Raw genomic sequence first — 24,009 nt, 5'->3', positions numbered from 1 at the left:
CCATAAGGTTAGTTGAACTCTATTTGTCTTTTTGTAAAGAATTTATCTTTATTATTCTTAAATTATGTGTATAAGTGTATGTCTGCATCTGAGTTCGTGCACACACGTGCAGATGCCCCCAGAGGCCAGATGTAGGTGGAGCTTTTCTGTTCTGCCATTCAGCTCTGTCCCACTAGCTGGTTCCCAAATAACCACATAGAGACTTATTATTAATTATAAATGTTCAACTGATAGTTTAGGCTTATTACTGACTAGCTCTTATAACTTAAAATAACCCCTATTTCTTATCTATGTTCTACCTCATGGTGGTACCTTTTACAACATGGCATATTTATCTTCTGCTTCCTCTGTGTCTGGCTGGCAACTCCAGTCCTCTTCTTCCTATTGTTCTCCCTGTCTGGCTCTCCTGCCTACCTCTGCTTTCCTAACTATTGGCCATTTAGCCTTTTGATAAACCAATCAGAAGGTACCTTGGCAAAGACACATCTTCACAGTGTACAAAAAGATTATTCCACAGCAGCCAGAGGCATAGGATCCCTTAGAGCTGGGGTTAGTGGCAGCTGTGAGCCACCTGACATGGGTGCTGGGATGTGAACCTGGGTCCTATGGAAGAGCAGTAAGTGCTCTTAACCACTGACCCAACTCTCCAGCCCCAATTAATTCTCTTTATCTTGAATATTTATCAGAATACAAGCTTTGTAAATGGAACGCATTTGTCGATATATTCCTGTTTCTCTTAAAATGCTCAATAAAATTGATATTATAAGTAATGTTGTTGGAATCTGTTTTTTATTACATTTTTATTTGTTTTATATGTCTCTCTGTATGTGCCTGTGTGTGTGTGTTCATGCTATAGTTCACGGAGGGCAGGAGACAACTTCTAGGAATCATTTCTTTCTTTCCACCATGTGGGTTCCAGATTCCAAACTCAGATTCTCAAGGTTTGCACATTTGCCTTTACTTGCTGAGCTGTGGAGCCTGCCCTGGCCTTTTTCGCTGAGCTGTGGAATCAGCTCCAGTTATTAGGACTTGGAATTACTTACAAGTTCTGAGGGGACAGAGTAGTCATGCTATTTAAGTAGGAGAAAGTCATTTGTTCAAAATTAATAAAGTTACTAGCTTCTGAAAGAAAGGCCTTGGTGTTTTGATACAAATACAGTGAAATTTGATTTTCTTGATCGAATTTTGTATAACACAAATTAACTTCTTTTAATAAGTAATGGCTATCATGTGGATTATAAAATATGTACAAATATATGGATGCATGAATATTCTTTCACTGTCTGTGAAGGTGAATTGTTCCAGAATTGCTGTGCATGCATGTACATGTGTTAATGAGAAACTGGTTTATATAATGGAGAAGAGAACATTAGCCTAAGAATTGGAAAACCTTTTTTCAATTATTTTTATTTTATGTGCATTGGTGTTTTGTCTGCATGTATGCCTCTGTGTGAGGATGTCAGATCTCTCAGAACTGGAATTACAAAGAAGGAGGACTTGTCTCGGGTCTAAGGCAGACCCGATGTGAGCTGTCATGTGGGTACTGGGAATTGAATGTGGGTCCTCTGAAAGAGCAGCCAGCACCCTTAATCATGGAGCTGTCTCTCCAGCCTGGAAAATCTGTTTTAAAAGACTGAGTTTTACTGTTCGTTAAAAACAAGTGACTCAGGCTGGAGAGATGGCTCAACAGTTAAGAGCAGTGGCTGCTCTTCCAGAAGTCCTGAGTTCAATTCCCAGCGACCACATGGTGGCTCACAACCATCTGTAATGAGATTTGATTTCCTTTTCTGGTGTGCATGAAGACAGAGCACTAATGTACATAAAATAAATAAATATTAAAAAATCAATGTCACCTATTTCTAAAGAAACAAAAATAAAAGCAAGTGACTCTAACAAGTCATTTTACATTTGATAACTTCTGTCATGTGTAAGACTTAAAAATCCTTCTTACATACATAAATAAGTAAATCTTTTAAAAGGGGGTGGGTGGAGCCAGGTGGTGGCAGTGGCGCACACCTCTAATCCCAGTACTCGGGAAGCAGAAACAGGTGGATCTCTGTGAGTGCTAGCCTGGTCTACAGAGGAAGTTCCAGGACAGGCTCCAAAAGCTACAGAGAAACCCTGTCTTGAAAATCTTCCTCCCTCCCCTCAAAAAGGGGGGTTGGGTGAGTGGAGAGATGGCCAGTGGTTAAGAGCTTTTCTAGAGGTCCTGAGTTCAGTTCCCAGCATGGTGGCTCACAAATGTAGGATCTGATCCCTTCTTCTGGAGTGCAGATGTCCATGCAGATAAAACACCTATATACATAAACAAACAAATAAATAAAAAGAAAAGAATTAAATATCCTGCCAGGTTCTGGGTGTGGTGGTGCACACCTTAGAGGCAGGCAGATCTCTGTGAACTCAAGGACCAACTTGGTCTACATATCAAGTTCCATGCTAGCTAGGGCTACGTAATGAGACCCTGTCTCAATTAAAAAGAAAGAAAGAAAGAAAAAATTATAAATCCTAAATTTCTAGAGCTTGTCATGGCCTCTTGGATTACAGCCATGTTTCTTTAATTGTCATTTCTAAAGCATTAATTTTCAGATTATGGATGCTGGCCCATTAGTGCTTCATGAAGTCACTTTGATGGGCTGTAACTAATATAAAGTGTATAATGTGAAAGAATAGAGAAAAAGAAGCTATCAGAGTGCGGCTAGAGAGGTTTAAAAAAGTGCTTTTGAGGGGCTGGAGAGATGGCTCAGAGGTTAAGAGCATTGCCTGCTCTTCCAAAGGTCCTGAGTTCAATTCCCAGCGACCACATGGTGACTCACAACCATCTGTAATGGAGTCTGGTGCCCTCTTCTGGCCTGCAGGCATGCACATAGACAGAATATTGTATACATAATAAATAAATAAATAAATAAATAGGTGCTTTTGAGACTTGTGTATCTAGATATGTGCGTGCATGTGCATGAGTAAGAGGGAGAGAGGGAGACTGAGATTAAATATTTCCGAGTGGTGGTGGTGCATTCCTTTAATCCCAGCACTGGGGCAGCAGAGGCAGGTAGAGCTCTGTGAGTTCAAAGCCAGCCTGGTCTACAAACTACAGCCAGGACTACATAGTGTGATTATCTATCTATCTATCTATCTATCTATCTATCTATCTATCTATCTATCTATCTATCTATCTATCTCCATATGTATGTATGTATGTATGCATGCATGTATCTGTCTGTCTGTCTGTCTGTTTGTGGTGAGTGTGGGTTGTGGCCAGAGTGTTTGAAAACTGCTGTCTTAGAGCCACTGTTTGAAAGGTTCTGTAATTTTTCCCATAAATATTCTTGGAGAGTGTGATGTGCGTAGGTGTGGCTGTGCTAAGATACCATGACCAAACCAGTTTATAGAAGAAACAGTTTCTTGGAGGTTCACAGTTTTAAGGCATGTCTATGTCTGTCACAGTGGTGAACATGGCAACAGATTGGCAAACATGATGCTGGAGCAAGCAGTACTGAGAGCTAACATCTTGATCTGTGAGCATGGGACAGAGAGATCTAACTGGGAATGACATGGGTGTTTGAAACATCAAAGTCCACCTCCAGGGACATACCTCCTCCAACAAGGCTAAACCTCTTCATTCTTTCCAAATAGTTCTACCAACCTGGGACCAAGCATTCAAGTATATGAGCCTCTGGGTCCATTCTTATTCAAATCACCATAGTAATGTTCTAAAAATTTTATTCTTTTCCTTGTCCAAGTACTGTACATTCTATTGTGAGTTTTTCTGTGTGTGGGTGTACAGCATAAATGGAATTAACTTTCAGTGTTATCTGTGTCTGTTTCTATTGCCTTTATACTCCTTATTGAAAATTCACCCCTTTCTTTACTGCCAAAGAGCTGCATTCATTCGTTAGGAGACATGTATAGGGGCTGGAGAGAGGACTCAGTGGTTAAGAGCACTGGCTGCTCTTGCAGAGGGCCCGTGTTCCACTCCCAGCACCCACACAGTGGCTACCCAGCCGCCTGTAGCTCCTGTTCGAGGGATCTGATGTCCTCTTCTAACTTCCACAGGGACCAGGCACACATGTGGTGAATAAACATACACACAAGGCAAAACATTCATTCATTGAAAGTACAGATATCACATGTTTTTAAAAAAGAAAAAGAGTAGAAGATGGTTCCTAGTAGTGTTGTGAGAACATCCATGGACAACCTTCTGTGTTCCCTGGGGAATCCAGGAAGATCATCAACTGATAGCCATCATTACAGCTTTACAATGAGTCCCGCTGTGGGTGTAGAGCTGGCTCAGTAGTTAAAATCACTTGATGTCCTTTCAGCAAACCTGGGCTCTATTCCCAGTACCCACATATGGCTCACAACTGTCTGTAGGTTCAGTTCTAGGGGATTGGACTCCCCCTTCTGTCCTTTGGCGTCTGTAGACACTGCAAGCTCTTCATGCACAGGCATACACGCAGGCAAAACATGCATATACATACATTCTTCATTGAGTTTGTTCCCCCCACCCTTTCCTTTCTCTGATTTTTCCCATGGACCCTCCTACTGTCTCTCAAATTTATGGTCTCATTTTCTTTAATTATTGTTGTTGTGGTTGTGTGCATGTGTGTGTGTATTCCTAAATATGTAAATACAATTTGCCCAGTCTGTATATTTCTTGTGTTTATATGTCTCAGAGCTGACTACTTGGTGTCAGATAACCAATCTGGGGCCTCGTTCCTTGGGACAGTTTCTCCTGTTTCAGTATTCCTTAATTGTCTATAGTTCTTTGTCCAGGGTTCAGGTGCCATAAAATGTTTTTCTTCCATGTCGGCATGTCTGTTGGTGTTGTCCTTGTTGAGGTCTTGTTTGGGTGGCCATGTTGTTGAGACTTCATGGCGTAGCTTCCTGTCCTAGCTAGAAGACACATCTCACAGCAGATTTCCTGGTCCTCTGACTCCTGTAGACTTTCCACCCCCTCTTCTGTGCTGTTCTCTGAGCCTTAGATGGAGGAGTTACGTTGTAGGTGTATCAGTTGTGACTGTCACACACGATCCCTTGCTCTTCTCTGCAGTTTGATTGGTTGTGGTTTTCTGTAATAGTCTTTGTCTGGCTAGACCCTGGTATAAGCTGTGCAGGACCTGGCCAGGAGCATATACCTGGTTGTCACATACCTGGCCTTTTTACATGGGTGCTTGGGATTTGAACTCAGGTCCTCTTGTTTGCGCAATAAGTGCTCTTACTCTCTGATCATCAATCACTTCCAGTTTCTTGGCCATAGAATGTAAAGTTTGAGATATAAATGTTGCTGAAGTTGCCAGACTAATATAATAAAGGATTCAGGATGATGTAGCAAACTGCTAAACAAGCTGAAAATTGGGCTGTCTCAATGGTTAAAGGCACTTGTCACTAAGCCTGATGGATGACTTGAGTTGAATCCCCAGAATCCACAGGGCAGAAGGAGAGGAGCAACGCTTAAACATCGTCCTTTGACCTCTGTATGTGTGCTGTGACGTGTACAGATCTACCCAACTGCCTATTAATAGCCCTACACTTAAATAAATGTAGCAAAATTGTGTTTTAAAAGAGGAAGGTTCTTATGAGTAATTCTTGATTTATTTTTCCTTTCATATCATCAACTGGTAAAAGTAACAGGTCACTATTTATAAAGACCTGAAACACCAGTTACTTGAATGAAGTCTCAGGGTCAGCCCTGTTCCAGGGCAACTCCTTGATGTCCACAGAGAACATTCTGTATCCTGTCATTGAATGGGTTTCTCGGTATTGGCTAAAGACTTCCTTCCTTCCTTCTTTCCTTTCTTCTTTCCTTCCTTCTTTCCTTCCTTCTTCCCTTCCCTCCCTCCCTCCCTCCCTCCCTCCCTCCCTCCCTCCCTCCCTCCCTCCCTCCCTCCCTCCTTCCTTCCTTTCTTTTTGAGTTAGTGTTTCTCTGTGTAGCCCTGCCTTGTTCTGGCACATGCTTTGTAGAACAGACTGACCTCCAACTCACAGAGATCCACCTGCCTTTGCCTCCTAAGTGCTGGGATTGAAGGTGTGCACCACCACTCCCAGTTGAGTTTCTTTATTTTTAGCTTAAAAAATTAGTTGATTAGTTTAAATGTCCACCTGTGGGGCGACACTGTGCCTTAAAATTGTTGACAGTTTATTTTCTTTGGTTTAGTTCATCTTGTTGATATCTGGAACATGATCGAAGCTTTCCGAGACAATGGCCTTAACACACTGGACCATAGCACTGAGATCAGCGTGTCCCGCCTCGAGACCGTCATCTCCTCCATCTACTATCAGCTGAACAAGCGCCTTCCTTCCACCTACCAAATCAGCGTGGGGCAGTCCATCAGCCTCCTCCTCAACTTCATGATCGCCGCCTATGACAGGCTAGTACCCCACACGCTCACTTTTAAATCATGCCCATCTCCTCATCGCCCCCTTTCCACACGGCCTTGCTAACCGTTGTCAGCTTAGAGCCCCAGCTGAGGTTCTGTACGGTCCCCGCTGTCCTCTGGCGTGCCACAGACAGAGCTCTGTAGTAGATGGGGAATCACCCGCTTGAGTCATACTGTCTGGTAAAGTGATTGACACTTCAGCAGACCTGTTCACTCTCTAAGAATTAAGAAATGCTTCAGCTTTGACCATGCTGGCGTGGCTTTCTGGTTGACTTCCAGGCTAATCGTTCTTTAACACCAAATACCTTTAGACTGGAGTTTTCTCGTAAACACCTAGGAATCTGCTTCAGACTTTTTCAGTTTGACTACTGTACGGTAGACTTTACAGCAGGAGCAAGAGACCACTTTAGTGTATTGAAGTTAAAATGGAAAGGGTTTCCTCTGCTGTAAAAAACAAAGCCACACCAAGCCAAACAAATCCTAAAGGATGGACTGTGGAGGACCGGTTCTGTTCCAGGAGCCAGGAGTTCCTGCTGCTTCTCAAGGTTGTTCTATCGACCACTGGATGGATAAATTCTCTTGCTTTCTCTCTATATAGATATAGAGTTATGTTGAGTTTATACATTTGTAAAATGATGTTATTTGCATGTTATGGTAGCAAAAATCCTGTGAATTAGTGAGAAAGTATGGGTGTGTCTGCTATGCCCAAATCTACGAAGTCCCCCAAAAGACAAGGCTTTTGCCCTGTATGTAAAAGCAAAGAGCCTTTATTTTATGCAAGTTTGCAAAAGGTCTCCCTGCATGTCCATGTATTGGAATAAACAGAGAGCCCTGAGCTCAGTTAGAGTTGGGTTTTATAGCAGTAAAGGTGGGGGTGTGGGGTTTCTGAGGTCTAGGTCCCCTGATTGGCTGACATTTGTCTAGGGGTGTCCTGATGAGTGTGTGCTGGCAGGTGATCCTATCTACAGTGGTTGGAACGTTAGGCATTTCCTTTGGATGGTCTGTTCTTGGGTGGTGCTCAGATAATCTTAGTTTATGGTTCTTCCTGCAACTGGGTATTGCTTCAGGGTAAACTACTGAGACTCAGTCAGGCCTCTATTAAACTTAAGGATGGTTGAGTCCTACACTGGCAGGTGATAATGGTTGGAAGTAAAGAACTTCCTTTGGGTGATCTGTTCATATTTAGCTTATCGTGGCTGGCTCCTCCAGTGTCAAAGCCAGGTTACATTTTAGGCTTTCCTTTTTTTTTTTTTTTGCAGCCATTTGTATACAAGCATTTTAGACTTTCCCTAGACCCATAATATGTTCATGTTATCATGTTAGATATTTTTTCCATTTGGTAGAAAATTATTTAAAGATATTCAAAATTTAAAAAGTCCCAGAATCCTAAAATCATTTTAAAAATAACGTTGTGGATTAAGTTAATCTTATACTAAGGCCCAATCCTGCAATCTAAAAGCCTTGCTAGAAATTGTTACTCGTTGTGACTAAGTAACTTCTTATCATGGCCTAATCCAGGAACTCAGCCAGTTCCAGGATTATGCAACACAAATCAGTTCAAAAAACAGTTTTTAAAATGTAGTAATAAAAATCACCTTACGTGGGGATTAAAAACTGTGAGTCTGGACTGGGGAGGTGGCTCAGTTTTATGAAAAAGTGTTTGTGTCACAGCCAGGACTTCAGAATAATCGCCAGAGTGGACCTAAAAAATGTTGGGCACACTTGGAATCCTGGAGCTGCAGTTTGAATCCCCACCAGTTACACGGAAAGAAGGGTGTGGCTGCCATTGCTCATAACCTGTCTTGGGTAGATTGAGACAGGTAGGTGCTGAGAGCTTGCTGTCCAACCAACCCAGCAAAGCTGTGAGCTTCCAGTTCAGTGAGAGACCCTGTCTCAAGGCAGGAAGGTAGAGAGATGGGTAGCTGTCTCCTGGCTTCTGCCTGTCTATGCATGGCTTTACACAGCCACACACTCACTTGTGTGTAGCACATACAAACAAACACACACTCATGGGGAGGAGAGGAAGAATAACTAGACAGTTTATCAGAAGACATAGAGAAGGACTGGGGCTGTGTAGAGCCCTCCAGATTTACTCCCTACTGCTAAAAGAGGGGTGGGCGGGCATGCGAGAGGGAGGAAACATGAATGGAAGAGCCAGCCAGAACTAGCAAATGCAGGGGGATGAACTGAGAAGAGAAAGGGATGTACTCAGTTAGAGGTGGGCTTGGTAATTTTCAGATCAATATGCCTACACCTGACGTTGGATGTCAGAATATAATATCACATCGTTACTAATGCTGAGATCTGGTAAGAACGTGGCTCTCCAGAAACCTAAAATTGGTGTCCTTGTACTAGACACAAGAAAGGATCTGATTATTTGAATTTTGTTCTTGTATATCCGAGCATGTAGTCATTAAATCCTTCACGGTTTAGCCATTTTATTGAATGTGGGCGTATTTATTGCTTAGGCCAGGGTGTTCCTTTGATATATAGATTACCTAGCCACTTATTTTAATTGAATCTTTCGTACTTTTTATCCATAATTCTTCAAAATTAGAAATTAAATTCAATAATTAGTTAGTCTTAACTTCCTTTCATCTTCAGATATATAGTCAATATTTTTGTCCTATATGTTTCCTGATATCGTAGATTATAAGACTCCCATATATGCTAGGGACAATCGGAGTATAGGATTTTGTTCCTTCAGTGAATATTTCCTGAGGATTTATTTATTTTGTTTTTTTTTTAAAGATGAGAGTTTTAAATGCAGTTTGAGAACCAAAAGAGTGCAGGTGTCTGTGTGTGGGACTGAGTGAAACCCACAAGGAGCAATGACAACGGCACAGGTGTTGTATTTATCCCGCTGGTATTTTTGTTTAGGCTTTTGCAGTAGGTTGTCTGATAATACCACGCATGCTTACATTTCTCATTTCATTTCCACGGTTCTTCACAGCTTTCTCCCCCTCTGGGAAATTCTAAACTATGTGTAGTGTTCTTTCTTATATCCGTCATATTTTCTCTCACCGTCTTTTGTGAGTTTGCTATGTTTTCTCCTTGGACTTTGTTCTATTTTTTCCTTCTAGTATATTTTCTAGGTATTTATTTTCGAGACGACTGTCTAACCCATGTTTACCTTTCAGTGTTGATTTTAATGACTTTCTTTTTAGTTTGCGAATCTGTCAGATATTTGAAAGCTTAAAAAAATTCTGTTTTCTGCCAAATATTTCATCATTGTTTCTTATTTCTTGATTATGATAAACTTTATTCTTTATATTCATTTGTGTTTCAGCCTAATACCTGGATTTTATATGATGATTTGTGTGTTACTTTTTTTTTCTATTTTTCACTTGTATTGTCTTCCTACCTGAGTTATTTTTATTTATTATGTGCCAAATGTTACATAATACCATTGTTATTTTAAATGTTATTATGTGACAGTTATTTTAGATCTTGGGGACTGTTTCTTTCTAGGTAGGGATATGTGTGTGCTTCTGCCAGGTGCCTAGAGACCCTGGAAGTCTGGGATGACCTCCCTTCCAATCCGAGTCTGCCCTTGGCTGAGGCCCTGATGGCCTTTGTGCACCACCATCTTTAGGTCGAGCTTCAGAGCCTTCCACCCACAGTAACAGGGGTCGTCCCTCAGAATCCTAGTCACTTGCATGAGAAGAGTGAGTCCAGGTGTTGTGGAACGCACAGGCTGACCTCCCAGGGCCTCCAGCCTCTCCTGTGTTGGAACTCATTCATTCTTGGTGCTGCTCAGGGGGGTTTACAGATTGTTTTTCTGTCCCTCGCCCCTCTCTCCTTTGCTTCGTGGACAGGTTGGTTAGAATCAATTTGTTTGTCATTGCTTGAAGCCCATTATTTTTTCAGATGTTGCCTCTTAGGTTTTCTTTTTTCTGCCTGTTGGCATAATGACCTTTATCTTGTTTATTAATGTTTCTACTTTAATGGCTCCATTTCTTTAGACGTATCCAGCTTATCATCTCATCAGTCATGAGCCCATGACTCCTTGGGAGCTATAGCTTGTTGCTTTGCCCAGCACAGAGGGAGAGAGCACTCAAGTGGGCTGAACTGCATCTTAGGAAAGAATTGAAATTCAAAGTCTGATTTCTGTGGAATACATGTCAATTTTATACCCATCAAGTAAAAAAGAAAGTCATTAAGTCAACAAGTTGGGGCCACCGGTATGTAGTTTGTGATGGAGTTATATGAAAAAATTATATATAGTTTAAAAATCAGACTGGCAATCATTTTAAAGTTGTGTTTTTGAAGTTTAATTTGGATACATTAAAAAGATTTCATAGCTCCATCTTAGTAGTGAATGTTTAAACCAGAACAGTATAAAACTATGCTTAGCATTCATGAGGCTCTGGGTACACGCAGCCAGTCAGTGTGTCCCCCTCCCACCAAGTGCAGAGTAGCTGCAGAGTCCTCCATTTCTCATAAACACAAATGTATTCCTTAAATTCTGAGCTGCTCGACCAATGATGTGGACGATTCTGGAAGCAGATAACAGCAGTGGTCTCTAAGCAAAGGTGCGCCATCCTGAGCAGCACGGTTGTTTCCTATATGTGTATGTTCTGTACCTGCATTCCCCCTCTTCTTCAGGTATCTTCAAGACAACTAGAAAAAAAGCACAGAAAACTGGAGTTTCAGTGCAAGTAGGAAAACCTTCCGTAACAGTAGATCTAATCCTGGAGGATTTATTGCAGCCTTGCTAGGAATTTTCCAGGACTTGGTAGAGCGTGAGCGACTGGCGTTAGCTGTATTAGAACAGTGTGATCCTAAGGGAGAACCTAGTGTAAAAGAAGAAAGATAACCGTGCCGAGGGCCAGGTGGAGGAGGTCTGTGTCATCACTTCATCCTGCCAGACTGGGTACCACCACCTATGTATCCTGATGAGCCCACTGTGTGCCCCACAAGCTACTCCTCTTTTTATTATTTGTTTCTTTATACAATGGGGTGCTGTATAAAGTATTCCTCTCTATAAAGTATTTATATATTTCTCTCCTAGCACCACCACGACGCTACCTCAAGAATTCCCAGTCTTTCTTCCAAATCTTATCTATCTATCTATCTATCTATCTATCTATCTATCTATCTATCTATCTATCTATCTATCTATCTATCTATCTATTATGTATACAATGTTCTGTCTGCATGTATGCCTGCAGGCCAGAAGAGGGCACTAGGCCTCATTACAGATGGTTGTGAGCCACCATGTGGTTGTTGGGAATTGAACTCAGGACCTTTGGAAGAGCAGGCAATGCTCTCAACTGCTGAGACACCTCTCCAGCCCTTTCCAAATCCTTTCTCCTTCTCAGGTCCTTTTCCTTAATATCACCAGCCCCACTTTTTTTTTTTTTTTTTGGTTTTTCAAGACAGGGTTTCTCTGCGGCTTTGGAGCCTGTCCTGGAACTAGCTCTGTAGACCAGGCTGGTTTTGAACTCACAGAGATCCGCCTGCCTCTGCCTCCCGACTGCTGGGATTAAAGGCGTGCGCCACCATCGCCCGGCCACCAGCCCCACTTTGATCCTTTTGAGGATCTGTAGTTCTTGGCTGTGTAATTGCTTTGGCTTTCATTTATGCAGTGCCTTTTTTGGAGCATATAAGTGAACAGATGAGGTTGAAATTGTGAGGACAGAGGTTTACTTCAAGTCTTTGGCTCTTTAGTATGTGCAGTGGTGGATTCCTGATAAGGGGCTATAAGACCAAAATGAAAAGTTGCAGGTATCTGTAAGAAAATCAAGTAATACCTGAAGCTGATTTTTACTTGATTAAGCTGTTTGACTTTTCCGTTAAGTGGATTCTTGACTTGCAGTTGATTATTGCATAATCTATTCACTGTGAAGTTTTTAAAATTATGATTAATTGGAAAAATATGAGTTTCTGGAAATCAAAGAGAAGGGCTCTTTTTTAAGAGCAGCATTGCGTGATTGGGCTGGTGGCAGTATTTCTAAAGTACAAATCTGTTTGCATGTAAGAATACTAATTCATGGTTGGCAGCATCCACAGTTGTTTGCCAAAGAGGAAGAAGCAGTTCATTTAAGTGAAAACGTTCCCGGCAGTCTTGCTTCAAAAATATTAAGTTGAACATCAAACTCTTAATAAGTACTGCACAGCCAATCACCCAGATGAGGTCAGATAATCATAAAATAGGTAGAATTTGAGGCTTTATTAAATGGAAGGGAACAGTCTTCCACGCAGAGGGCGCAGGTGAGGTCTGCAGGTGTTTCTGAAGGTGCCTGTGTATGAAAACATCACTGTTTATCCAGGGTGATTCACTGTCTGCCTGGCTTGGCCCAGAGCTAATCATGGTGCTTTCTCAGTGGTGGATATTAAGAACCCCTTTTTGAAGTCACATGCGAGGCTTATTGTCAGTCTGTAAATTAACAGACATGGGGAAATGAATCATGGAGTAGTTTAAGGTAGAGACTTGCTCCTTGTGGGGATGAGTGCTTGGTGCAGGCTGCTGTTTGGGTGGGGCTAGAATAACAAGTTTCTTTCCATCCTTTTATTTTAGTCTTTGGATGGGGTTAATATGTACTCTTGTGTTACATTTAAAATGTTGACCTACTGATTAGCTCCCCACTATGATAGGCTATGTCAGTGAGTTGCGTGGTTTGTGCTGAAACGTTTCCCAAATCTTGCTCAAAAAGAATTAATTGTGATGGAAGCTTCTCTTTTACATCAGAAGTAGTAGAACAGGGACCTTTGTGAGGCTTTGGCGAGCGACTGCAGACTGCTCATTTCTTAGGGAATTTGTACAGCGTCCGTAGACCGTAGAGTAACTCTAGATGCCGGCTGGGAAGGGTCAAGGGTGAGTTCTTCCCAGAAGTAGCAGCTGGCTGCAGGATCACAGGGTGTGGCTTCTACGTGACTACGGTTTCTTCCCGCCCCTAATTGTAGAGGAGGCATACCAAGCTTTACTGAACCATCAGAAAAATGAAAGCAATGCTTTCTTTGCTTTGGAAACTGCCCTTATAAGATAAGTAGCCAAGGAAAGTGTTCATGGCGAAGAGGTCAGTGCTGAAGTTTGGTTTAGCAAGCAAATAGTTAAGAGAGGGGAGCTAAGGGTTTTTTTTTTTTTAGATTTATTTATTTATTAAGTATACAACATTCTGCCTCGAAGTATGCCTGCACGCCAGAGGAGGGCGCCAGATCTCAGTATAGATGGTTGTGAGCCACCATGTGGTTGCTGGGAATTGAACTCAGGACCTCTGGAAGAGCAGCCAGTGCTCTTAACCTCTGAGCCATCTCTCCAGCCCCAATGGGTTTTATTTTGTTGTTTTAGTATTATTTTTTTGAGACAGGGTTTCACTTTATAGCTTTGTAGACCATGCTGGCCTTGAACCCACAGAAATCCACCTGCTTCTGCCTCCTGAGTACTGAGATTAAAAGGCCACCACAACCAACCTTTTTTTTTTTTTTTTGATTTTCGAGACAGGGTTTCTCTGTAGCGTTGGAGCCTATCCTGGAACTAGCTCTTGTAGACCAGGCTGGCCTTGAACTCACAAAGATCCACCTGCCTCTGCCTCCCAAGTGCTGGAATTAAAGACGTGCGCCACCACCACCTGGCTAAAATAGTGTTTCTAATGTGTTTTGAAGATTAGGAAAATGCTACATAAGTGCTCATTACTAGAACAATCTTTAGAAGTAAAACGTCCTGGCATCGGTAAGAGTTACCATGCTGAATTTACTGAGGTTCTGTTCGCCTCCCCTGAAGAGCTGAAGCTTGACCTGTCTCTTTTGCTAGTAGCTGGGAAGGGAACTATTACACTTCCCTTCTCTGTAGAAGTGACATCAGTTTCTGTTCCTCAGCAAACAATAGATGTCATCTTGTCTCTTTGAAGGGAGAAAGTGAGATTTGGAGCCAAAAAGATACTTATAAAACAATAAAAGAGAGAATATATAAATACAGCTAAAGGAGGTTTTAAAAATTTTTTTGGCGACTTATTTTTTTTTTTTATGTGACGGATGTATTGCTTGTCTGCATGTCTGGTATACCATGTGCATGCAGTACCCACAGAGGTCAGAAGAGGACTTAAAATCCCTTGGAAATGGGGTCACGGATGCTTGTTAGCTGTCATGTGGATGCTGGGAATTGACCGCGGCTTCTCCGGAAGTGCAGCCAGTGTTTTAACCACTGAGCCATCTCTCCAGTGCAGCTGAAGAATTTTAAATACTGAGAAAAGTAGGGCTATTTGAGACCAAGGATCATAGTGAGTATGAGGGAGATTAATGTATGGAGAAATGCTAGGTCTTTAGGGTTAAGAATGTGTAGAATGTAGCTAGGCACCCTGTGCATTGTATTAGCAGTTCTCAGCCTTGGGTGCCTATTACAATAAATGGGAAAAGTTTAAAAAATAATGGCGAGCTTTCGTCATCCAAATAGTATATTCAGATATCTTCTAAAGGAGAACTCTAAGAAAACACAACTATTTTGTTGACTTCTATAAAAGTATTCTCTTAGATCTCTAGATTTGTGAAATGATGAGTTGCATCTTGGTCTGTGCCCTCACTCCTCATGGTTTCTAGGAGCTGTGGGCACTAGGGGAATCTTCTGTTTTTATGCTTAGTCTTTGCTTTGCTCACTGAGGTCGAACTCCTAATATCCTTGCTGATGGTAGAACTGAGGTAATCTTTTGTCTTTGACGCTGGCTCCTGACAAATTTTCTAAGTCACAGGGATATCCGATATAGTTCCCAACGTCCCTAACTTCCTAGGTGAGAACATCTATTGTTCTAATCAGATGAGTCTTGATGGGCTCCTGGACAACCTCAGGATGGAAGCCGGTTGCTAGTGGGCCTAGTGGGCCCCGTCTGTGTGATTACAGTTGGAGCTTGCAGCTTTGGTCCCCAGCCTTGGGTATTAAAGAGATTGAGTCCGATGCTAGCTTGCAATGACTTAATCAGTCATGTGTACATAATGAAGCTTCATACCTCTCTAGAGGGCTGAGTTTGAGAGCCTCTGGATGGCTGCACATACTCATTGCCTAAGGAAGGGTATAAGAGCCCTTCACACCCCTCTGTTCATGTGTTTTCCTCATCGTGTACCCTGAGCATAAATAGTTTCCCTAAATCCTGTGAATGCTCAGACCCATGGGGGAAGTTACAGGGACCCCTGATGTGTAGCCTGTCAGCCGTGTGTGTTAACTCCCTACCTACTTCTTGGAATTGGCTTCTGAAGTCCAAGCGATTGAGCCTTCAGTCTGTCTAGCAGGTCCATCGTGTCAGAATCAAAACGATCCTCATGTCCCCACCTCCTCTCGCTGGAGTTACAGACACCTGGCTTTTCACGTGGGGCCAAGGGTCCTGATTCAGGCCCTCCTGCTCGCTGAGTAAGCTCTTTACTCGAGGAGCCATTTTCCCAAGCCCTGCCCTGTTTCTTCTTTTTTTTGGTTTTTTTTTTTTTTTGGTTTTTCGAGACAGGGTTTCTCTGTGGCTTTGGAGCCTGTCCTGGAACTAGCTCTGTAGACCAGGCTGGTCTCGAACTCACAGAGATCCGCCTGCCTCTGCCTCCCGAGTGCTGGGATTAAAGGCGTGCGCCACCATCGCCCGGCCCCCTGTTTCTTCTTAATCTGGCAATTTTGTATCTTTTTTCTCCAGTTTTGCTGGAGATTTATTGATCTAATTAGTTATCTGCCCAAACACTAGCTCTTTATTTTTCTCAATTTTTTCCTATTTTCAGTTTCATTAATTTCTGCTTTTATTTATATTTATTTTCCATTTTCAGTCTGGAGTTTGATTTGCTGCCCCCCCCCCCCCAGTCGTAAATTGGATGCTTGGGTAATTGACTTGAGAATCTTTTTTCCAATGAGAAGTGACCAGCTTCTTTGGTTAAGTCTGTTTGCCTCCCCCCGTTGTGGAATCAAGCTGTTATTCTCAATATCCCTTTACACATGGTTTCTGCATGTACAGTACATATGCAAAAATACATTTTTCTTTTTTTAAGTTTATGTGTGTGGTGGTTTTGCTTGCATGTGTGTCTGTGCGTGTCTGTGCGCCATGTGTGTGCATTGTCCTCAGATTCCCTGAAACTGGAGTTACAGATGGTTGTGAGCCACAACGCGGGTGCTGGAAGTCAAAGCCATATCCTCTGGAATATAACCTCATAACCACTGAGCCATCTCTCTCTGGCTCTATGTTCTCTCTCTGTTGTAGCATTTTGCTAGGTTGTACTCTGGCACTATCTTTATTCTGTCTGTACATTGCTTCCCCCCCCCTTTAATACTAGGGATTACTAGGCAAGTGTTCCACCACTGAGTTACATCTCCAACACATCTTTATTTTTCTTTTGAGACAGATTCTTACTGCATTCAGGCTGGCCACCAACCTAGAGCCTCAAAGCCTCCTATATAGATAACAATTTCAGGTGTGTGTTGCCAATCCTGGCTTTACTATCTGCTGTGAATAACAGGTTTTCATTTATTCATTTATTTATTTATTCATTCATTCATTCATTCATTTATTTATTTATTATGTATACAACATTCCTTCTATGTATGCTTGCATGCCAGAAGAGGGCACCAGATCTCATTATAGATGGCTGTGAGCCACCATGCGGTTGCTGGGAATTGAACTCAGGACCTCTGGAAGAGCAGTCGATGCACTTAACCTCTGAGCCATCTCTCCAGCCCCTATTTATTTTAAATGGCCTTAAACTCCTCCCATCACATCCTGAGTGCTGAGATCACAGATTTGTGCCACCCACCATTCCTGGTTTATGTGGTGCTGGGAATTGAACCCAGGACTTGAGTTCATACTAGGCAAACAAGCTGGTTCTTAGGTACCAGCTTTACTTCTCCAAGTTCAATGAGACAGGTAAGCGTTGTCTTCAGCAGTCATTTTAGGATTCTTGACTGTGTGAATTCTTTGGGAAAAGATTGGAACAGTTTTATCTCCTTTACTTGCCTCCCCTCTGTGTATTGTCTCTTTTGTTAAGGGTCCAGTTGACATACAGAAATAATTGTGTTTCTGCACCAACTCTCTTGCTTGTGCTGTCAGACAACCTCAGACACATGAAGACTTTTAATAATTCCCTTTCTATCCCATCAGGACTGTGTTAATAATCACTTTGAGGTCTGTAGTTGTGATGGGTTCGGGGGACACAGCATTCATTCACACACATTTCCCAGGGCCTAGGCTCAAGACCAGTGGTTCTCAACCTGTGGGTCACGACCCTTTCGCAGAGCTTACCTAAGACCATTGGAAAACCCTTTGTAGTATGGTCTATAGCAGTAGCAAAATTACAGTTACAAAGGCGCAACAAAAATAATTTTACGGTTGGGGGTCAGCACAACACGAGGACCTGTGTGGAAGGGTGGCAGCGTGGGGAAGGTTGAGAACCACCGCTCCAAACACCATCAGTTCTTACGTCACTGCTTTGGCTTTTATGTTTTATCCAGGGATCGTTTTGATCCTTCTGAAAATCCATTTTGTGTTGGGTGTAGTAGTGCATCCTGAAATCCCAACATTTGGGAGACCGACATAGGAGGATTGCTTTAAGTTCAAAGCCAGCCTGGACTTCAGAATGAGTTCCAAATTGCCGTGGACTGGGAAGACCTCATCTACATTTTTTAACAGTACACTTTTTAAACTTCACTAACGATTCTTTAGATGCTGCCTTTTCTTGCACAATGGAATGGCTGCTTGACAGGAATTTCTCGTCATTCCAGACCCATATTCCTTACGTATAGAACACTGTCTTTATTTCTGAAGAATTATATATTTCTAAAAACCCCTTCCTTGTTTTAGATAGTTACAGGGTTTGTTGTTTTATGAATAAGCTCTATGTGATGTCATAGTTAAGAACTCAGCTGTAGTTAAAATGACTTGCAGACCATGTTCTTCTCGGATGTGAACTTTTCAGATAAACAAGGAACTTTGGGAGCGGGGGAAGCTTTCCTGTACTGGAGATTGAATCAGGGCTTCAGGCTCGTGAAGGCTCGCTCTACAATGAGCTGTATCCCCAGTCTGGGAAACATTCTCTGTGCTCTATAGAGTATAACGGGGCGTTTGCTTTTTCAGAACAACATGATAATCTCTCTTTGCTGCAAAGGTGGTGTTTTACTCTAAGTTACCGTAAAGCTTTATGATCATAGACTTTATAAAATATCCCCAAAGGCCCACTGTTGACCTCAGGTGCCGACTTTAGCCCGCTGCAGTTTTTTATCTGCAGTGAAAGCCGGTGTGGCTAAAAGGATGACACTCTGGTGATGTTGCTTAGTATTCATTATGTTCTCCTTTTCTTCTTTCCTAAAGGACCAGGGTTACCTTCCCCTTTACTCCCTTACAGCGGTGTATGGAAGAGCTGAAACAGATGTGATTAAGCTTCTCAGAATAAATACTTAACATTGTTACTTGAAGATTGTTAGAAGATAAACATACTATGAAATCTTCATAGCAGCGTGCGCCTGGTGTTTAGTGTGCAATAATAAACCACCGTTATCCTGATGTTAGGGCATATTTGTAAATTATATCCAAACTGGGTGCTTTTTCAGTTTTGATCACTTACTACTGCTCCGGCTATAGATTTAATGTTGTTTTTTTTTTAATAAGAAAGTCGATTCCGGCTCATCCATTTGGTTTCTTCCTACAGATCAACAGAGATTACAAGCTGTTTGTAAAATTCGCCTTCAGGTGACTGTTAGCTTTAGCTGTCTCTGACAATTATAGATGAACCTTGCTTCTACAAAGGACGAGAAACCAGAGTTTATAAATGTGGGAAAGTTAAAGTGTGTGAGGACAGGAATCAATTTCTTAGTTGCTCAGTATTTAGAGATGCGTTTGATTGTTTTTGTGGTTCCAGATAGCAATTATTTCTAACATTTATTTTGCAGTGAGGGCCGAGGCAAGTTGACCGTATTTTCAGTTAAAGCTATGTTAGCAACCATGTGTGGTGGAAAAATGCTGGACAAATTGAGATGTAAGTATTTTCATATTACTTAAAAGTTTTTATTTTCAAATTAGGATGTCTAAACAATTTCAAGTGAATGAATGATATAAGAATTTTGGAGGAGGCTCTCTTGTACATGAGCTGTGCCACCTGCTGTTCAGATGCATAAGCCGACTGCACTTCTTGTTAGGGTTTTTAAAGTGAGAAAACTGGAGTGCAGAACAATGATATTCACATTAAAAAAAAACCTTAAAAATGCTTTCTATATTAGTAAATGTGATTGGAGATGATTATGTTTTTAGTTAGAAAATAAATGTAATTGCTTTTACTAGGCTCGATCAAGTTTAGCCTTCTTACAGCTGCAGGTGATTTTTTTTTTTTTTTTTTGCTGTAATCAAGCTTTCTTAGCCAGGCTCAGCTACTCAGAAGCTGACAGGCTGCTCCCCCTCCCAGCCTGTCCTGTTCCTTCCTAGCTGCTTTTCCTTTTATTGCTGTTACTTGCTTTTTGTTTCTGGTTTGTTTGTTTTTCCTTTTCCACGGGTTGCCATTCATAACTGTTTAGTTTTGCTGCTTGTGGGTTTTACTTATCTGGTCCTCAGGTCAGGTGTGTCTGTCTGTACCTGCTTGTCGGCGTGTGCACCACATTCATACGTGTGCTGCCCTGATAGAGGGCGACGGCGGGGGTATCGTCTACATTCAGAGCCTGGTTTTAAGCTGTTCTTTTCTCCACTGTGCTAATACTGCCATGGCAGGGACACACTTAGGGCCAGGAGCCATTTCCAAGAAGTAAAAGTGAAGCGTGGGTGTTCGTGAGGCCCTGGGATTATGTGTGTTGTGGGAAGGATGACTCGAGGTTAAAGTGCTTGTCAGAAGCCTGACAAGGTCACACGGTGAGCGAGAGGACCAGTCTCCGTGAGTTTCATGACACACACACACACACAGATAACAACGTCGTTTTAAAAAGACAGAATTGTGACTTTTTATGTTTGCATGAAATATAATTTCATCCATATTCTCCTTTTCAAAAGAAACCTCCATAAAAGAATAAAAAAAGGAAGAAAAAGGAAAATCCTTTTATAAGTGGCCCTCAGCATTTGACATCTGTGTTGTTCAGGGGCTGGCTATCCTGAGCTTTTTCAGATTTTATTTGTTGTTTGGGCTAGTGATGTTTGGTTGTGTGTTCTTTGATGGCTGATTTCATGCCGTTAGAGGTCCCCTGTCTTTCGAGCTCTCTGCTTGTTCCTGTATGCCACTGACAGAAGCATCACACACGTAATACTCCTTAAGTGGGTATCCTGGGAGACGCACCCAAAGCCTGTACTCAGATGGTCAGTTTGGACCACCCATGGGAACCTGTCCCCCTGGGTTCTCATTCCCCGACGTGCTCTCTCTGGTTGAGGTGGCTGGATAACGGCATAGGCAAAAGGGAAGTGTAGTACCGCTTGGTGACCTCCAGCTGTAATTTCTTTATATACTTTCTTCTCCCGTTAGTGTGTTTAGTTCCCATCCACTCAGCAACCTCTTCTGACTGCATTCTCCAGTAAAGGTCCCACTATATGAAGCCTCTATCGTGTGGGATACACCTCAGCATTGTTTCTTCTTATTTTTTTAACTTTTGCTTCTTGCCTTTTAGAATTTTTTTCAAAGATTTATTTATTATTATTATTATTATTTGTTGTTTTATGTCCACTAGTGTTATGTTTGTGAGGGTGTCTCAGATCCCCTCTGGAACTGGAGCTGCAGACAGTTGTGATCCACCACGTGGGTGCTGGGAATTGAACTTGGGTCCTCTGGAAGAGCAGCCAGAGATGACCTCTGAATCATCTCTCCAGCCCCTGTTTATAATTTTTTAACTAAAACTTTCCCTTTATTTCCCCCTCTACCTCTATAAAAATATTTATTGTTTATGTGTATATATTTGTACCTGCTTGTCTGTTTGTATATCACATTGGTACAGGAGCTGGAATTATAGGAGGTCCCTGTAAGAAAGCAAGTGTTTTGTTGTTGTTTTTTTTTTTTTGTTTTTTTTTAACTGCTGAGCCCTTGTCTCTTAAGCCTCTGCCTCCACCTTTTATATTTGATGTGTTTTAATATCAAAATATCACCTTAAATGACTTCACAAACATTTGTGCTTTGGTCTGAAATGTGTTAGATTTTTCAGAAATGCTTGGAGCATTTCTGTCTCTAGGACATTTACAGAAATGTCCCTTACTGTGGTCCTTAGGGCTGTGTTCCTCGATTGAAAGGTAATTTACATAAAATCCTAAATGCCATCTTGTAATCAGGGTAGACTTTAAAAAAGTGTGATCAGAACTCAGTGTTAGCACCCCAGCGTGGGAGCAGCACCTACAGGCTGAAACCACAGCTGCCCACCAGACTCAGCGTCTACCTGGTTGACTGCTGACTTACTTTGTCAGTGTTTGCCATTTGTTTCCTAAGAAATTTAACCCTCTTATTTAAACCCCACCAACTCATCCTGAAAGTGGCAAGCGATTCATTTATTTTCTTTATTAATTTTGATTTGTTTACTTTAAATTTTATTTAAAAGCTAGCATTGTTATTTTTGCAGAGTTAACAAATGTGTGAGGAAGACTGTAAAAACGCTTTTATCGCAGGTTGGAGGACTGGAGAGATGGCTCAGCGGTTAAGAGCATTAGCTCCTCTTCCAGGTTTCCTGAGTTCAGTTCTCGTCAACCACATGGTGGCTCACAACTATCTGTAATAGGATCAGATACCCTCTTCTGGTGTGCTTGAAGGCAGAGCACTCATGTACATAAAAATGTGCAAACAAATAATCTTTAACTGGACATGGTGGCACACTCCTTTAATCTCAGCACTCGGGAGGCAGAGGCAGGCGAATCTTTTGAGTTTGAGGCCAGCCTGGTCTACAGAGTGAGTTCCAGGACAGCCAGGGCTGTTATACAGAGAAACCCTGTCTAGAAACAAACAAACAAACAAACAAAACAAAACAAACAAAGAAAGAAAAGAAAAGTGCTTTTATCTATTCATTTGTTGGACTTGTGGAGGAATAATTGGGCTCTGCTTCAAGTTACAGACACACACCTATCACACTTTTTTTATTCATCTATTTTTGTGCCCCGAGTCTTCTAATGATAGCCTAGAACTCTTAGGCTCCAGGGATTCTCCTACCTCAACCTTAGTCCAATTATCAAAATGCTCACAGCAATTTTCCCTGGTTGAGCACACTGGGGTTACAATAGTCCAGTTTATACGACTTATCTTCTTACATGTCTTTGAAAGACTACACGTTGAGTAGAGGAAAAACTAACCCGAGCGTCTTCCTACTGTGGCTTTTCTCACCATTTTTTCGGTCGCTTGCTTCTGGTGTTTCATTAACAGGCTGTACAGAGGCCTCTGTCTGAGGCTTCAGTTGAACAGTTTCCCTGTTCAAAATCCTGTTTCTTTTGCCAGGCCTTTAGTCACCTGTCACTCCACCCTTACCCGCACGGGCGTCTGCTAGCCAGCCCTTGATTTCTCTTTTAGTCTGCATCAGAGATGTCCATGTCTTGATTTCTCTTTTAGTCTGCATCAGAGATGTCCATGTCTTGCATTTCTGGAATAACTGAAATGTTTCAGAATGAGAAGCAAGCAAGAAATACTCTCTATATCTTCACTTTATGAACTATTAAAGAAAATGGAGAAAAACAGAAACTAAGGAAAGCTGGGTTGGTCAGGGTTCTTCAGAGCAGTGGTTCACAACCCAGTCCTATCGCTGCGGCCCTTTAGTACAGTTCCTCATGCTGTGCTGACCCGCAACCATGGAATTACTTCATTGCTACTTCATCACTGTAATTTTGCTACCGTTATCAATCATAGTGTAAATATCTGATATGCAAGATATCTAATATATGGCCCCCAAAAGGATCATGACCTACTGCTCTAGAGGCACAGAACACGTTTACACACACAAACGCATGTAATACACAATATGTATTTTAATAAATACTTTACATATACACACGTGCATATATATGGGTTTATTAGAATGACTTACAAACTGTGGTCCAGCTAGCCAACAATGGCTATCTGTGAACAGAAGGTCCCAGAATATAGTAGTTGTTCAGTTTGTGAAGCTAGTCCTCTCAGCTGTTCTTTAGTATATGCCAGAATTTCAAAGAGGGGGGTTCTAATGCCAGTGAAAGAATGGACTTGCCAATGAGAGCAAGGAGGCAAAGTTCCTCCTTCCACGTCCTTTATATAAGCTGCCACAAGAAAGTGTGACCCAGGTAAGGCTGAACCTTCCCACCTCAAAAGAACTGGATTAGCCAGGTGGTGGTGGTGAACACCTTCAATCTCGGCACTCGGGAGGCAGAGGCAGGCAGTTCTGTGAGTTCAAGGCCAGCCTGGTCTACAGAGTGACTTCCAGGACAGCCAGGACTGTTATAAAAGAGAAACCTTGTCTTGCAAAACAACAAACAAACAAAAAATCTGGATTAAAGGTGCATCTTCCCACTTCAGAAGATACGGATTAAAAGTAGGCCTTCCCATTTCAAATGATTCAATTAAAGAAAAAAAATCCTCACAGGTTTACCCAGCTAATTCCAGATGTAGCCAAGTTGACAACCAATGTATTAGCCATCCAGAGGCCAAGAACTCTTTGTAAGGTGGGTGGGGCTGAGTCATCAATGGCTTCTGACTCCATCCATGACGTGGAATTTTAGTGTGTTAGAGAATGCAGTGTGCCTTGCATTTGGTTGTGGTGTGTGCTTATAAACAG

The 24,009-nt window shown here is 41.9% G+C and overlaps 1 protein-coding gene across 7 annotated transcripts in view; it reads left to right on the top strand.

The window, feature by feature from the left end:
* The window catches only part of Dtnb (dystrobrevin beta), a 209,024-nt gene that overhangs the window by 23,328 nt on the left and 161,687 nt on the right, over positions 1-24,009 (top strand). For all 7 annotated transcript variants that reach the window (XM_075955708.1, XM_075955706.1, XM_075955707.1 and 4 more), the window contains exons 4-5: positions 6,152-6,365; positions 19,216-19,301. In XM_075955708.1, coding sequence (XP_075811823.1) covers positions 6,152-6,365; positions 19,216-19,301 — 300 coding nt within the window. The remainder of the gene's footprint in view (positions 1-6,151; positions 6,366-19,215; positions 19,302-24,009) is intronic.

The sequence above is a fragment of the Microtus pennsylvanicus genome, chromosome 21 (assembly GCF_037038515.1).
Source record: "Microtus pennsylvanicus isolate mMicPen1 chromosome 21, mMicPen1.hap1, whole genome shotgun sequence".
Lineage (NCBI taxonomy): Eukaryota > Metazoa > Chordata > Mammalia > Rodentia > Cricetidae > Microtus > Microtus pennsylvanicus.
The sequence above is the reverse complement of the archived record's forward strand: the minus strand, read 5'-3'. Positions and strand labels throughout refer to the sequence as shown.